At 39.9% G+C, this 14,773-nt stretch overlaps 1 protein-coding gene across 2 annotated transcripts in view; it reads right to left on the bottom strand.

Annotated features, from left to right (window-relative positions):
• Window positions 1–2,202: 2,202 nt before the first annotated feature.
• TMEM200A (transmembrane protein 200A) overlaps window positions 2,203–14,773 on the bottom strand; it is a 793,972-nt gene continuing 781,401 nt past the window's right edge. For both annotated transcript variants that reach the window (XM_044064462.1, XM_044064455.1), the window contains exon 5: window positions 2,203–4,224. In XM_044064462.1, coding sequence (XP_043920397.1) covers window positions 2,733–4,208 — 1,476 coding nt within the window. In that variant the 5' untranslated portion in view covers window positions 4,209–4,224 and the 3' untranslated portion in view covers window positions 2,203–2,732. The remainder of the gene's footprint in view (window positions 4,225–14,773) is intronic.

Below are 14,773 nucleotides of genomic sequence, written 5' to 3'. Positions count from 1 at the left end.
GGTTCTCGTAGAGAGCAGCTGATACACAGTACAGGCATTAAAGCAAGCACTAATAACATCCTAGACACTTACTATGGGAAGAACTGTTCAGGTACATCGGCTGGCTAGAAGGGCATTAATATGCTTGAAATATTTGTATATATGTATGTATGTAAGTATGTATGTAATTTCTGGATCTACCACTGGCAAGCATTTATGTGATTATTCGCATTAAATACATCTAGTACTGTCATTAAAACAACAAAAAAGAACATTTTTGATGAAACAATGACAACATTTCAGGCACTGAACCAGCTATCCTGACACCCTCCATGGATCTGATTAAGAAAGACTAACTGTCCATCTAGACCCAACCAACACTTCTGAGAAAAGGACTTAACTGAAGGGAGGAATGGAGAGACGGGTGCTACAGAAGTAGGAGTTAAGTGCAGAGAGAAGCAAGTTGACGAAGGGTATTTTACAAATACAGGTTTTAAAAAAGGCAGAACACATTCTTCCAAATATTTGTATTGGACTGTTAAAAAGAACTGATGAAAAATGATTCTATAATTTCTGAAATGTTCTCAGAATACTTGTCAGATAGCTTGGCAGTACGACCTCTAGTTCACAGATCAATGTTCTTCCTATGTCAGTTCATTTTTGTGGTACTCAGTTTCTACCCATTTCCCAGAAGCATACTGGTTGAATATTTTAAATCTACCAATATATATTACACTAATCCTTGGTCTTTTGACCTGGGTTGTGGATGAAAAGGGTCAAAGACAGACTAGTTAACTTACCAAATTAAGAAGTGACTAAATTAAGATTAAAAGAATATTTTTCCATCTGGTTCAAATGTAACATTAATATGTCAGTTACCTGGTCTCATATTGTACTCTGTGCCGAGAACATATTAGTTCAGAGGCACAAGGCCTTTAATCATGGCTATACCCAGAGAACCCAAATTTGCCCAGATGACGGAGGAGCCAACCACAAAGAGATGGCATTTATTGGCCAATGTAGCTTGTCCATTACATGGAAAAGGTACTGTCCAAGTCCCACCCCAGAGCTCTGGCTAGGAGACGGTCCAACATCATAGGACCTACAGGTGGGACTAATGAGGTATGATCTGCCAAAAATTGCATATATATATATATATATATATATATATATATATATATATATATATATATGTGTGTGTGTGTGTGTGTGTGTGTGTGTGTGTGTCCATAATGGCTTAGTTTAGAAGGCATTGCATTGTGCCATCATGTCAGTGGAGAAGGGCACTGGAAGCATACAGAAAAAAAAAATCTCCTAAGTTCCACTTGATGACAACTACAATCCTTGAATCTGTCTTTCCTCTGCCAATAATATAGAGCTCTGAGGGTCAGTAGAAACTAACAAACTGATATATAATTGAAACCTGATTACCACAAGGAGATGGGTTCAAAAATAAATAAGTAATACCACTGACCCCAAGAAGTGATATGGATGTGTGAAAAGCAAATATGGGTAGTTCAAAAGTCACAGACATTGGGGATGTCACATGCATTAAACAGTGCTAAATGGTCACACCTCAGTGCAGATTGTGGCTTAGTACTACAGAAGAGATCAGGTAGGGAATGGTATTAACAAGCACCTGGAGGCTGTTTGATGGAGACTGACTGTTTGCTGCAATGCTGAACTACTCCTCATATGATCAATGTAGTAGAAATATGTGGTGCTGTCCGACTGCATGCCAGCACAATTGTGTGAGGCAGCCAAACACAAATGACAAAGACACTGCTTGCATGTAAAGTTAATCATTTTAAGCCAACAAGCATATTTTCATTTCATGTCAGTCAAAAATAAATACGTCTGTAAACAAATTTGTTTTAGAAAGAAGTAGCACTAACAGCCATATACATTGAATAACTATGCCGGTCACATTCTGCACCTCCATTATAAAAACGTCTTACACGTAACACTTTGTTGTAAGCTGCATTAAGTGTATGATGCTCAATGGTCTAGCTACTCTCCGTAACTATGGATCTTTTTAGTATTACTTGTGAGATCACAGGAGGGCTGAAAAAGTAAAAGATACAATACTCTGGACTGTAAGATGAAGATTTAAGTTTTAAGCAGATACCTTCTGATTTTCATGGCTTCCTTTAGATATGCATAAACACTTAGTTTGGCATGTGGCAGAAGTGAATAGAAACACAAACAAAACATGAAAACCTGAACCTATAAATAGAGTTTAATATATAGTAAACATACTCCTTTTCAGTGCATCAGGCCTCTTATGTAGGCAAACTCTCAGTCTGGTATAGTAGACTATAATTTTGTAATCACCAAGTTAAAAAATATAAAGTTAGACTCTTTTTGGACTTAGATTTTATTCAATTAAAAGGAAACTCTTTTGCAAGGAAACTCTTGTGCAAGATACTTGTATGGGCACAGAAATGTTAAAATAATTTCTGTAGCACACATTTGCTACAACTAGAATAACTACATATCCAATGTACAATGTAAAAGCACTATCATCTATAATCTGTAAGAGGTTTTCATTCTAGTCTTTGTAGCTGTTCATGAATTTTCTATAGTATGGCCCTTTGTTGACTACTGTGGATACAGAGTTTACACACAAAGATCAGAGTGAACACTTTACAATCATCTAACGTACACTTACTTCTGTTTCAAAATGACCAAACACAATTACTTCTTCATATTTGGAAAATATAACACCTTAAGAAACATGAGTGAATTTCAGACTAGAATCTTGTTTCTGATGTCCCTCTTTTTAAGCTGTTACTTAAAAACTCATTGTGTTCAAAACTAAGGTTGTTGTGTGACCGTGAGATCATAAGCAGCTTTTCTTTGTTACTATAATCCTTTTTATTCGCATTTTGTGGCACAGGCAGTCTATCCATTGGATCCTCTTTGTTCTCCAACTTCATGTATCCCTTGCTATTACTACGGTCCAGCCTTGGCCAACTAGGATGTTTTCTCTGTTCAGCTTCGACAGTAAGAGTGGAAGGGCCCCTATCTAAGTCTAGAGATTTTGAATGTGAAGAAAGCATATGAAGGGAGGTGTTTGAACCAAAGTCCTTCTTGGCAGCCCCAGGAGAAAGAAGCTTTCCTCCAACTGCAGAAGGAGATTTGATTATACTGGATGATGACTCTATCGCTGAATTGCTCCTCATCAGCTTGACATTTGTGGCCTTAAATGACTCAGTGGTATCTGTTAAAGGAACAGCCAAGGAATCCATGGATGGATTCCTTGACCTGATTTTGTTGCAGTCAGAATCCACTGTGATGTTGTCTATGTCAGGTTCATCAATAACACAGTTGTTAAGCTTGATTACAGGAAGAGTAAAAGCACTGATAGATGAAGATACAATGGACTTTGTTTCACATCTTTTTGTACTGCTGTTTTTGTCATCCCTAGCCTTGATTGTTTCTGGATGAAGGCCAAAGATGGAACCTGACCTTACTCTGCACAAAGGAGGAAGGAGGTTGTCAATGTTCCTATTTTCAAAAGATAAACCATCTTCATCCTCAGAGGCACTTCCTCTTTGAACTCTTCTACTGTCTGCACCAAAGCCAGTGAATGACAGTAATGTATTAGCTGCCAGTTTAGAAGCACACTGGTTCTCATGCTGCCTAAATTCCATGTCTCTTGAATGTCCTGTGTAGGCACCATTTAAATACTTCTGTTCCTTCATTTGTAAACTGTGTATATCAATTACAGTGGAATATATATCCCGCATATGGATAATTTTGGTCTCCCTGTCTCTGTTTTCATGTAAAATGGCATTAGCACAAATAAATATAAAAATCCCAATCCCCATGGTAAATGGACCCAGCATTTTCATTCTATCAGAGTGCAAATGTTGTTCAAAAAACTGGGCTAGTAATCCCCTTTCATCCCGTGTAATTTGTGTATCGTTAGTTGACAGTCTGGCTTCAGCAACAGGCATATTTCCTTTAACTGGCCAGTAGCCAAGCACTGCCATGGCAATTCCCATCATTGAGACTAACACACCTAAAATGAGGAAAAAGCCAGATGGTGAGTACAGTCGAATTTTTCCTCTGACAACCACCACATCGGTTCTAGGTCTGCGCTTGGCTCTTTTTTTCTCCTGAGCAAGAGGCTGTGTAGAATGAGGCAGATGGTGCTGGGATCTGGCCGAGTCCTGCCTCTTTAATGCTGCCAGACCTGTGATAACACCTCCAGTTGCTATCATAATGACACCTTCCACTCTGTATAAAAACAAAACAAAACACTTTTTAGAAAGTAATAAAACAAAGAATTCTCAGGTCAACTCCATAACAAACAAAAACACTGACAACCTCAAAATATAAATAGCCTCTGAGAAAGCTATAAAAGATTTATAATAAAGTAAGCATACTACACTGCTAATTATATACTTACAGTGTACATGAGAAATTTCAACTGTGGAACATAAACTGCTGAGAAGGGCTCCTTCTCACAAACTTGGGACCTGACACTGTGAGCTCCAAAAGTTTGAGTAAAACAGTACAACTCCCCATAAATAACAGCTGAAACGTACTGCTACAGAATTAAAAGCATTTCTGCATGACTGAGGTTTTCACCCCTGTAACCTGTGATATGCAGACTGTGCATCCCTACATCCCTGCTAAGTATATATGGTAAAGCAGTGGTCAATGCACCTCTGACTAGGGGAAATAGTCTGAGATGCTGTAACCTTGGTCTTAGTAGAGCTCCCCACATGGTCTTAGTAGAGCTCCCCACATGGTCTTAGTAGAGCTCCCCACATGGTCTTAGTAGAAATCTCCCACATGGTCTTAGTAGAGATCCCACACATGTTCTTAGATCTCTCCCACATGGTCTTAGTAGAGATCCCCACATGCTCTTAGTAGAGATATCAACACATTTGCTAATACAGTTTGCCATTTATGAATGTAGCAAACACACTACTTGAAATGACAGACACTAAATCAGAAGGTGTGTATGTTTCTGTTTGTGTGCAGGCATCTTCATACAGCAAAGAAACTATCTGGTGCAACAAAGTCTGGAGTACTGTGTGCATTTCTCAAAAACTGCACAGAAAAAAAGTTATGTCTTACCATAACGTTCCATCTGAGTTGTTGATCTTCTTCAATTCATCACTGATGGGTACGGTTCCGAACCCTCGGAACAGAGTCGGCCAAATATCAAGCTAGCATACACCAAACTCTCAAGCCATGCTACTACCCACAATGCCCTTCATCCCATACCTCAGATCGAGTTTGCAGAACATATAGTAGAAACATATATAAGACACAGAAACAAAGACAGAGGCCATCTCTGTGCAAATACCCTAACAAACCAAAATGACCCGAAGATCCACCAGGAGCCTTTGGCGGGGGAAGGTGGGAGAGTGTGATGAATGGAAGAAGATCAACAACTAAGATGGAATGTTATGGTAAGACATAACTTCTTTATCTGAAGTTGTTAATCTTCTTCCATTCCTCACCGATGGGACTGAGTCCCTAGCTACTACAGAATCTGGGTGGCCCTCATGGAAGAACATTCCGGAGAACCATAGAGCCAAAGGGAGCTCTTCCCCTGGAGATCAGATCCAATTTGTAATGCTTGATGAAGGTATGGGGTTTAGCCCAGGTGGCAGCTGCACAAATATCATCCATGGAAGCCCTAGCATGAAAGGCGACAGAAGCGGCCACAGCTCTAGTGAAATGAGGTTTAATGCAGCCAGGAGCTGATTCCTCCTCCAGAGAATAAACAAAGGTGATGCAATCCCTAAGCCATTTAGACAAGGTAACCTTAGACACTGCCAATCCCTTTCTAGAGCCCGCAAAGGCAACAAAAAGCTGATCTGACTTTTAAAATGACTTTGTCCTGTCCAAACAAAAACGCAACTGTCTGTGGACATCCAAGGAATGGAGACAGTATTCCCCTTTGTTGGTATAATTAGGGAAAAACACGGGCAACTGAATGGACTGATTAATAGAGAATTCCAAAACCACCTTGGGTAAGAAAGTGGGATTGGTGCGGAGTGATACTCTGTCCTTATGGAAAATCAAATAAGGAATATTAATGCATAATGCTTGCAGCTCTGATATACATCTGGCTGAAGTAACCGCCACCAGAAACAAGGTCTTCCAGGACAGAAACTTCACATCACAGGTTGTAGCTGGCTCAAAGGGAGGTAGAGTCAAAGTCTGAAGCACCCTAGACAGATTCCATGATTCCACAGGTTGCCTAATGGGAGGTCTAGAATGAAAAATCCCCTTCAAGGAGGTCTTACACAGATGAGAAGAAATAATAGGAATTCTGTCTGAACCATCATGGAAACTGGAGATGGCAGCTAGATGCACCCAAATCGTGGATGCAGAAGCCCCATTGGGTAGAGCTAGACTATGAGAAAGACACTGGTAGAGAAATTATTGGAGAAATACACAGTTTAAATAAGTCAAGACTACTTAGCTGGAGAGCTCGGTGAAAATTCTGCTATATGGCTGTGTGACAAACAAGATATGGGGTATGGGATGAAGGACATTGTGGGTAGTAGCGTGGCTTGAGAGTTTGGTGTATGCTAGCTTGGTATTTGGCAGACTCGGTTCTGAGGGTTCGGAATCAGTGAGGAATGGAAGAAGATTAACAACTTCAGATTAAAGCCAGTTCAGAGGACTGCCACAAAACAAGCATGCCTGTAATATATCTGCCTACACAGGCTATAAGAGATCCTCTACAGTCAATGTGATTTACACCTTTCAAATAAGTAACATTTTGAAAATGTGACTAAAGTATTAGAATGATAGACCATGATGTAAAAATATAATGTGCTAAATATGGAGTATTGTTTCAAAGACAAACAACAAGACCACGTCCTGGAACCAAAGTACTCAACTGCCAAACAAAACAAAAATCCAAAAAAAAAAACAAGTAAAGAGTACGCTGTAAAGTTTTGATAGTGCAAATACAGATAAAATGCAAAGCTTTCAAGCAAAGCTCTTTTCAATGCATATCCACAGTACTGCAATGCAATCAAATTTAAATAAGTGACCTTCCAATCAAAATCTCAGTAAGCACATGATAAAAGTGGTAAAAAGTCATGTGACACTGACACTAAAGCTATACAAACAAATATATACATATACAATATTTTCTATAAAATTTTTAACATACAAACAATGCCAAGGTCACATAAAAATATACATGCATCTGCACATACATAAAAATAAAGATACACACACACACACACACACACACACACACACACACACACACACACACACACACACACACACACACACACACACACACATGCTCACAGCTGGGTCAAATACAATCATGTTCAAATTTGAGTATAGGTTTTAAACTATTTTTGATATTAAACCCTAGGCTACTAGCTGCTCCAAAGTAATCTGTCCATTTACATTCAGCCAGTTTGGTAAGGAGTTTAATATTTCCCCCTCATTTTCCCATATGTATTACCTGAATAACACAAAATTTGAAGCTATGAGAACTTCCCATAGTTTGAATATGTTTAAATAACGTATTACTTTCTACCCCTATAAATAGCTCACATTTTCAATTTCAAATTAGTTTTCCCAATACAGAAGCAGTTGCAAGCTACACAGTTAGCAAAATATACCACATTTTCTGTTTGGCATAGGTTCATAGGTTCATACTAGGCTATCTGCCCTAGGGCATTTATAAGCCTAGCCAGAGTTGTGTGGCTTTCACCACCTCTTAGGTTGAAGAATACTATACCCATTAGTTTGCCGTGCCTCTGTCCAGCAGTGATACAGAGATGATCCCTGGGGTAAACCTATGATCTCCCATCCATTGGTCAAGATTCCTCTTGAACAGAGCCAGCGAGGTGCTCTGTCTCACATGGACCGGGATTCTGTTCCACAGCATAGGGAGTCTCTGGGTGATGAATCTGTCCCTCCAGCACATCCTATTTATATCCATGTTGAGGTTTAAGTCTCTTGCTCTTGTGGCTCTGGTGGATTTGGATTTTTTGAGGTGGAGCATGTCCATTAATTCCGGGTTGGACATGGCCATGTCAGGCACAGGTCACCTCTGAGCAGACGGTATGCGACTGAATAGTGCTGGAGTTTCTTCAGTCGGGCAGCATATGGCATATTTTTGAGCCCCTTTATCCTTTTGGTGAGGAACTTTTGGGGTCTTTCCAATTGCTGCAGGTGTCGGGTAAGATACATTCCGAATGGGGCAATGTACTCAATCATTGGTCTGATAAGTGAAGAGTACAGGGGAACAATGACCTCCCTTGATCTGGATGTGAATCCCTTCATAATCAGGTGGGCAATGTAGAAGGTCCTCCTAACCACTTTGGCAATGTGAGTGTCAAAAGAAAGGTTACTGTCAACTTGGGTCCCCAGGTCCCTGATAACCTCTTCTGTGCTTAATGGATTGCCACCTATGTGGTAACTTGGGGTTACCTTGTTTTTACCAAAGGGTATGACTATACATTTTTTGGCGTTTAGCTTAAGGCCATGGCTCTGGCACCAGTTATCCGTTTCTATGAGACCTCTCTGAAGGATATCTGTATCTGATGGATTTTCAACTATGGCGCCCAGTTTGCAGTCATCTGCAAACTTTGTCAGCCACAATCCTCTTATGTTTGCCTGCACTTCTGAAAAGTAGATGCCAAACAAGAGGGGGCCCAGGACTGAGCCCTGTGGGACACCGCTTGTGACTGGCTTGGAGTCTGACATGGCACCAACAACTCTAACCCTGTGGGTTCTGTCCTTGAGCCAGTTTTCAACCCATCTTGTGACATATGGGTTTACATTTAAGCTGGTGAGCTTTTCTATGATACCCGAGTGGGGTATTGTGTTGAAAGCTTTTGCAAGGTCAAGGTAGGCTGTGTGAACTGCCTTACCCTCATCAATGGCCTTGGTGACTGTTTCAAAAAAGTCGACCAAGTTCAAGAGGCATGATCTGCCCTTGACAAAGCCGAATTGGGTAGGATCCAATGTCTGTAGGTCCCCTATGTCTTTATTTATGAGTTCCATTATGATCCTCTCCATAGCTTTGCAGACCAGGCTTGTTAAGCTTATGGGGCGGTAATTACTAGGGTCCGTAGAAGCACTGCCTTTGTGGAGTGGGACCACAGTTGCCGTACGCCACTCTTTGGGTACGTATCCTGTGGTAAGGCTAAGATTAAACAGCAGCCTTATGTGTGGGTTTAGTTCCTCATTGAGTTTGTGTAGCACACAGCCGGGGACACCATCCGGTCCCATTGATGCTGTGTTTTTAGCTTTAGAGAGAGCAGCTCTCACCTGGGCATTTGAGATGATTGGGAGGCTACACTCTGCTGGGATAGATATTTCTCCTTTTGGGGAGGGAGGGGATACATTTTCACTGAACCTGTCTGCCAGTATGTTTGCAATGTCTGTGGGTTCAGTGATTTTTGTATCATTTTGGACTAATTCTAAGCATATCTGGGAGTTTCCACCCAGATTTCTAACATAGCTAAAGAAGGCCTTATGATTGTCTTTTGAGTCCTTGGCGATTTTTCTCTCAAAGTTGGCCTTGGATGATTTTATGAGTGATCGTAGTTTTTTACTAGTATTGATTAGAGATGTCTTCCCTTTTAGGGATTTTGCTCTATCTTGTAGTAGCTTTCTCCTCTTGTTGTAAAGTTTGTTTATGGCTGGGGTCCACCAGATCGGGCGCTTGCCTTTGGTGGAAAGGGTCTTGATTTTATTTGGGATTGCTTGATCCATGCAATCCTGGAGGTGCTCAGAAAGCATTTGTAAGGGATTCAGCAGCGTGGGTTGTGGTTTCCAATGGCTCAGGGGCCTTGAAGGATACCACACCAGTCTTAAGAAGTGTGAAGTTGGCTTTTGAGAAGTTCTTCACTGTGGTCATTTTTGTTGGGGGTGGGGCGGGATGTGGATCTCCAGTGAGATTAGTTTATGGTCTGATCTCACCAATGAGGGATATACTTCCGGTGTGGAGCATTTTGTCCCCATGTTTGTGATGATCAGGTCTAGTATATTTTCACCTCTTGTGGGAATGGTGACAAGTTGTTCCATAGCATTTGAGTTTATGAACTCCAGGAACCTTTGGGCTAGGGTATTGGGGCTTGAGTAATGTTCCCAGTCTATGTTTGGGTAGTTGAAGTCACCCAATATGATGGTGTTTGGAGAGACATTTATACTCTCCAGTGTCTTCAGGAAGGCTGTGTGGGGTTCCTGAGTTTGAGAGGGTGGCCTGTAACATGCTACAAACTGTAGAGCAGTTTTGCCTATGGTTAATTGCACCTGAATGGTCTCTGATGCTTCGTGAGTTGCCACCAGCCTGGAGGTGTGGGTATCCTTGATGAATATGGATACACCCCCTCCTTTTGTGATACGGTCCAGGTTTTGGGGCCGGAAAGCATGATATGAGGTAAAAACCTGATAGTGCCGGGGTGCTCTCAGGAGCCTTGAACCAGGTTTCAGTCATAGCACAGACATCAATGTTCTCCATACTGAGGAGGGCTTCGAGGGCGTGCATCTTGAGATTTAGACTTCTGGCATTGAGCAGCATTACCCTTAGTTTTTTTCCATTATTGTTTTCTAGGGCGGTGGGTTTAGAATTTGAGCCTTTTCTAAAAAAGGCACTATGGGGGTGGCAAGAGCCTTTGCCAATATCCGGAAACCCAGGGGTGACAGGTGCAAGCCATCCCTTGTGAAGCAGCGTGGCTTGTCAAGCATGTCATTCCAGGCAGACAGATATTGGATCCCCTTAGAATGACACCAGAAATTAAGCCAATTATTAAAACTGATCATTTTGTCTCTGTATTGTGGCATCATTCTTGGTGAAGGTAGGATACTGCTCAGGGTCAGGGTCATACCAGCCTGGGCTACATAATCTGAGAGCTCCTTTATGTCTCTTTTCATGTAGTCCAGGGAGGTATGTCTCAGGTCATTCACACCGGCATGGACAATGACTGAGTCATACTTGTACTTGCTGTGGAGTGACCTGAGTGCTTGTGTTATGTGGCGGATTCTAGCGCCCGACAGGCAGTTTACTGTGACCCTCTCCTTGTTCAGTCTGGTGAGTGGGACGTCAGTGTGTCTGACTATGGAGTCACCTATGACAAGTGTGTCTGGCATTGTGTTTGGCTTTAAGTGCTGTGAGTGATTTGCACACTGACTTTGTGATCTATGTGTTGCTTGTGTTATGTCATGAGGTGGCAGTTGTTTGGGTGTCTGCTTTGGAGGCCTCTGCTGTTTTGGTAGATTTTTGATCAGTGCCTCCGAGTATGTCTTTGTGTGTTTATGTGTTTGATTTGTAGTTGTGATAGTTCTATGTGAGACTGGGTTTATGGTGTGTGTGGTTACCTTCTCCTCCTGTCTGGTTTTGCCAGTCCTGAGTTGAGAGAGCTCAGCCTCCAGTTTGACTATATGGTTGCATCTCTCGCATGTATTTGTGTTTTGTGGGAGGAGGAGAGGGTTGTCTGTGTACATGAGGCAATTGTAAAATTGCCTCAATATTCCCAGATTCACCAGCTGAGCAGGAGAGGACGCTAGCAACTGACCCTTTGACATGCTAGAAGAACTGAAAAAGTTTGCTGTGTAACTGAGTCAGAAAGGACCTATAGGGAAGTGGGTACTCAAGGGGGTTTTAAGCTAGTGAAGTACTTTGTATAACATAGAAGTGCTTTACCTGACTAAAAAATGCTTTAGGAACAAGTGCTGAGCTTTACAGATAGAGAATAGACTGTTTAGATTACAAGTAGAGCAGTTCTAAGGGAAAAAATGAAGAGCAGACTTTACGGAGCCATAAATAGTTTAACCGACGCTGCCCAATGGTGCTCTAGTGGCAACACCGCGCTAAATGCAGAAAAGGCAATAAGTCTGTAGTACAGGCTAGCACACTTTAGTGGGCAGCCAAACAATTAAATTAAATAGCAAACAAACACTTTTCGACTTGAATTAGACTAATTTCGACTAAAATGTACTTTTAAGTGCAGATAATAAAAAATGCAGTAAATAACTATGAAAACAGTTAAAGCTTGCTCTAGGTAAGCAGTAGAAGGTAAAACAAATATAAAAAACAGCAGGATACTTAATCAGGAAAGCAGGTCTCTGTAGCCAGGAAGACTCAACAGGACCACGTGGAGCTGTGTCTGAGCAATATGGCTTCAAAAAAATGCCAGAGGCAGATTTTAACCAGGGAACTTCAAAAGAGCTAGAAATGGTCCAAAATGACCAATTACTACAGCTTCTTGTGCTGAGGTCACTTCCCTCAAGGACAGGTAGGCTATTCAAGGCTCCCCACTCCCACTGGTGAGCTAAGAAACTTCCTTCTATCCAAGTAAGGCAATGGACAACACAGGAAGTACAACACAGCCCAGGATACAGCAAGGCCTGTAAACTGGTCTAACTAGTTTAGGAGAGGCAGGAAAACAAGGAATATTTTTTGTTTTTTTGTTTTAAATAGAAACACACAGAAATGCAGAAAAGGCAATAAGTCAGTAGTACAGGCTAGCACACTTTAGTGGGCAGCCAAACAATTAAATTAAACAGCAAACAAACACTTTTCGACTTGAATTAGACTAATTTCGACTAAAATGTACTTTTAAGTGCAGATAATAAAAAATGCAGTAAATAACTATGAAATCAGTTAAAGCTTGCTCTAGGTAAGCAGTAGAAGGTAAAACAAATATAAAAAAAAGCAGGATACTTAATCAGGAAAGCAGTAGCAAAAGCCTTAAATTCAAACCTAAATTCAAAAAATGGGTGCTCAACAATAACATCAGTATTAATATCACTATAATAACTACAGTTATAACAAGGATGAGTTCCTTTAATAACTCTAGCTACATGCTTACTATCATTGATATCCTTATAACATAAAATCGATTTCAAATTCTTTTCTCTTTTATGTGCGAACAATGGTCTATTGCCAGTTATGTCATTAACTTCAGGGAGAGACATTAATATAGGTCAATTTTTCAGAATTATCTGTTTGATTGTGTATGCCTATTAAATTTCATCAGCTACCTAACGGACCTATTATGGGGTGTAAAGTTCTTATTAATATTACTCGGACCATTAGTATTAACACATCTCAAATATAGTCTTCTTATACTTATACTTATACTTATTCTTAGTACGCTTTTCCATAACTGAAGATCTCATTTCACTTAGCAAATTCTCGTTATAGCTTCTATATCAGACATCAGTGGTCATATTATTCAGTTCTTGGCAAAATTCACTATCTTGGGTGTTTACTCTATTGGGACATAGAAATTGAATATATACTATACCCTTAAACGTAAATCCAGGATGGATACTCTTAGAATGAACATAACGTGTAGCTTGTACGTTCTTCTTAAAAATAATTGTATCAAAACAAAGTTCTTGAATGCTGATGATTAGATCTAAAGAGTTAATCTTACTATCTGAGTATTCAGATCAAATACAAGAAATTGCATATTTTTATGGAAATAATCAATGTTTTCAGACTATCAACACTATCTTTCCAAAGGAGGAATACATCATCTACAAAATGTTTAAAAAATAAAAGCCCATGATTCCTAAACACTAAAGAATGATTAGTTTCAAAAATAAAGTGCTCTTCCCATCTCACTAAAACTAAGTTAGCATACGTATTGACAACTGGGGTACCCATTGCCACTCCCAGTTGTTGATGATATAGTTCATTATTAAACATAAAGATATTATTCTCCAACACAATTTCTAACATCAGACATATCAATCCTATCTTACTTGGCATAAAATGACTATGTATGCCTAAGAATTCTCTAACATATTGGACACCCAAGTCATTGGGTACCATGGTAAATAAAGATTTGATATCTAATGTACCTAATTATCATGCCATCTACTTCATTAACTTCTGTCCATGTTTTTAGGGCTTCAAGAAAATCACTTGTATCTTTAATAAAACTAAAACTATACTTCAATAAGGGTTTCAGCTGTTCTTCCAAATACTTGGATATAGCTGCTGTAACCCATGTACCTCCTGCTACAATAGGCCTCATGGGTGACATATACAAGTCCTTATGGATTTTAAGAAGGCCATACATAAATGGGGTAACAGGCTGTGAGATATAAAGATAGTTATATTCATCAGGGGTTATATCACCATCCATCAACAAACCATATAAAAGTTCTTTGGCTCTATAAATGATATTATTAACATTAATAACATTCACACATTTGAACGTATTAGTATGAGACAGAAGCTTATACATCAGTTCATTATATAAATCTACTGCCATTACAACAGCATTGCCTCCCTTATCAGCAGGTTAAAATATGATATCATTCCATGCATATAACATACGCAGTGCCTCTCTTTCAGTCTCAGTCAAATTATAAAACTCAGAACTTCTAAATTCACAGAAAAGCAGCTTATATAAATCCTGCTCACACATATCTAAAAATGCTTTAATGATAGCTGTATGTACAGGCACGAAGGTACTCAGTCTTTTCAAACATAAATGTTGACTATCATCCTTACTTTTAAACAATAACTTTAAATCAGTATTCCTAACAAATAGTCTCAACTCAGTAACAGCTTCACTAATATTACCTTCAGATGAAGGTATAAAAGCCAATCCCTTACTCAAAACCAATAATTCAGCATTTGTTAGATTGCACTTAGACAAATTAACTACATTATAAGTCACTGCTACATTGCTGCCCGAGTCCATGTAATCTGGCCTACCTTGTTGAACTTCAGGTTTGAATTTAGGACTTTTGCTACATGCCAAACAGAAAATGTGGTATATTTTGCTAACTGTGTAGCTTGGAACTGCTTCTATATTGG

This window comes from Protopterus annectens, chromosome 1.part0, assembly GCF_019279795.1.
Source record: "Protopterus annectens isolate FY-2018-M chromosome 1.part0, PAN1.0, whole genome shotgun sequence".
Classification (NCBI taxonomy): Eukaryota; Metazoa; Chordata; order Ceratodontiformes; family Protopteridae; genus Protopterus; species Protopterus annectens.
Note: the sequence above shows the minus strand (reverse complement) of the source record. Positions and strands in the feature narration are given on the sequence as shown.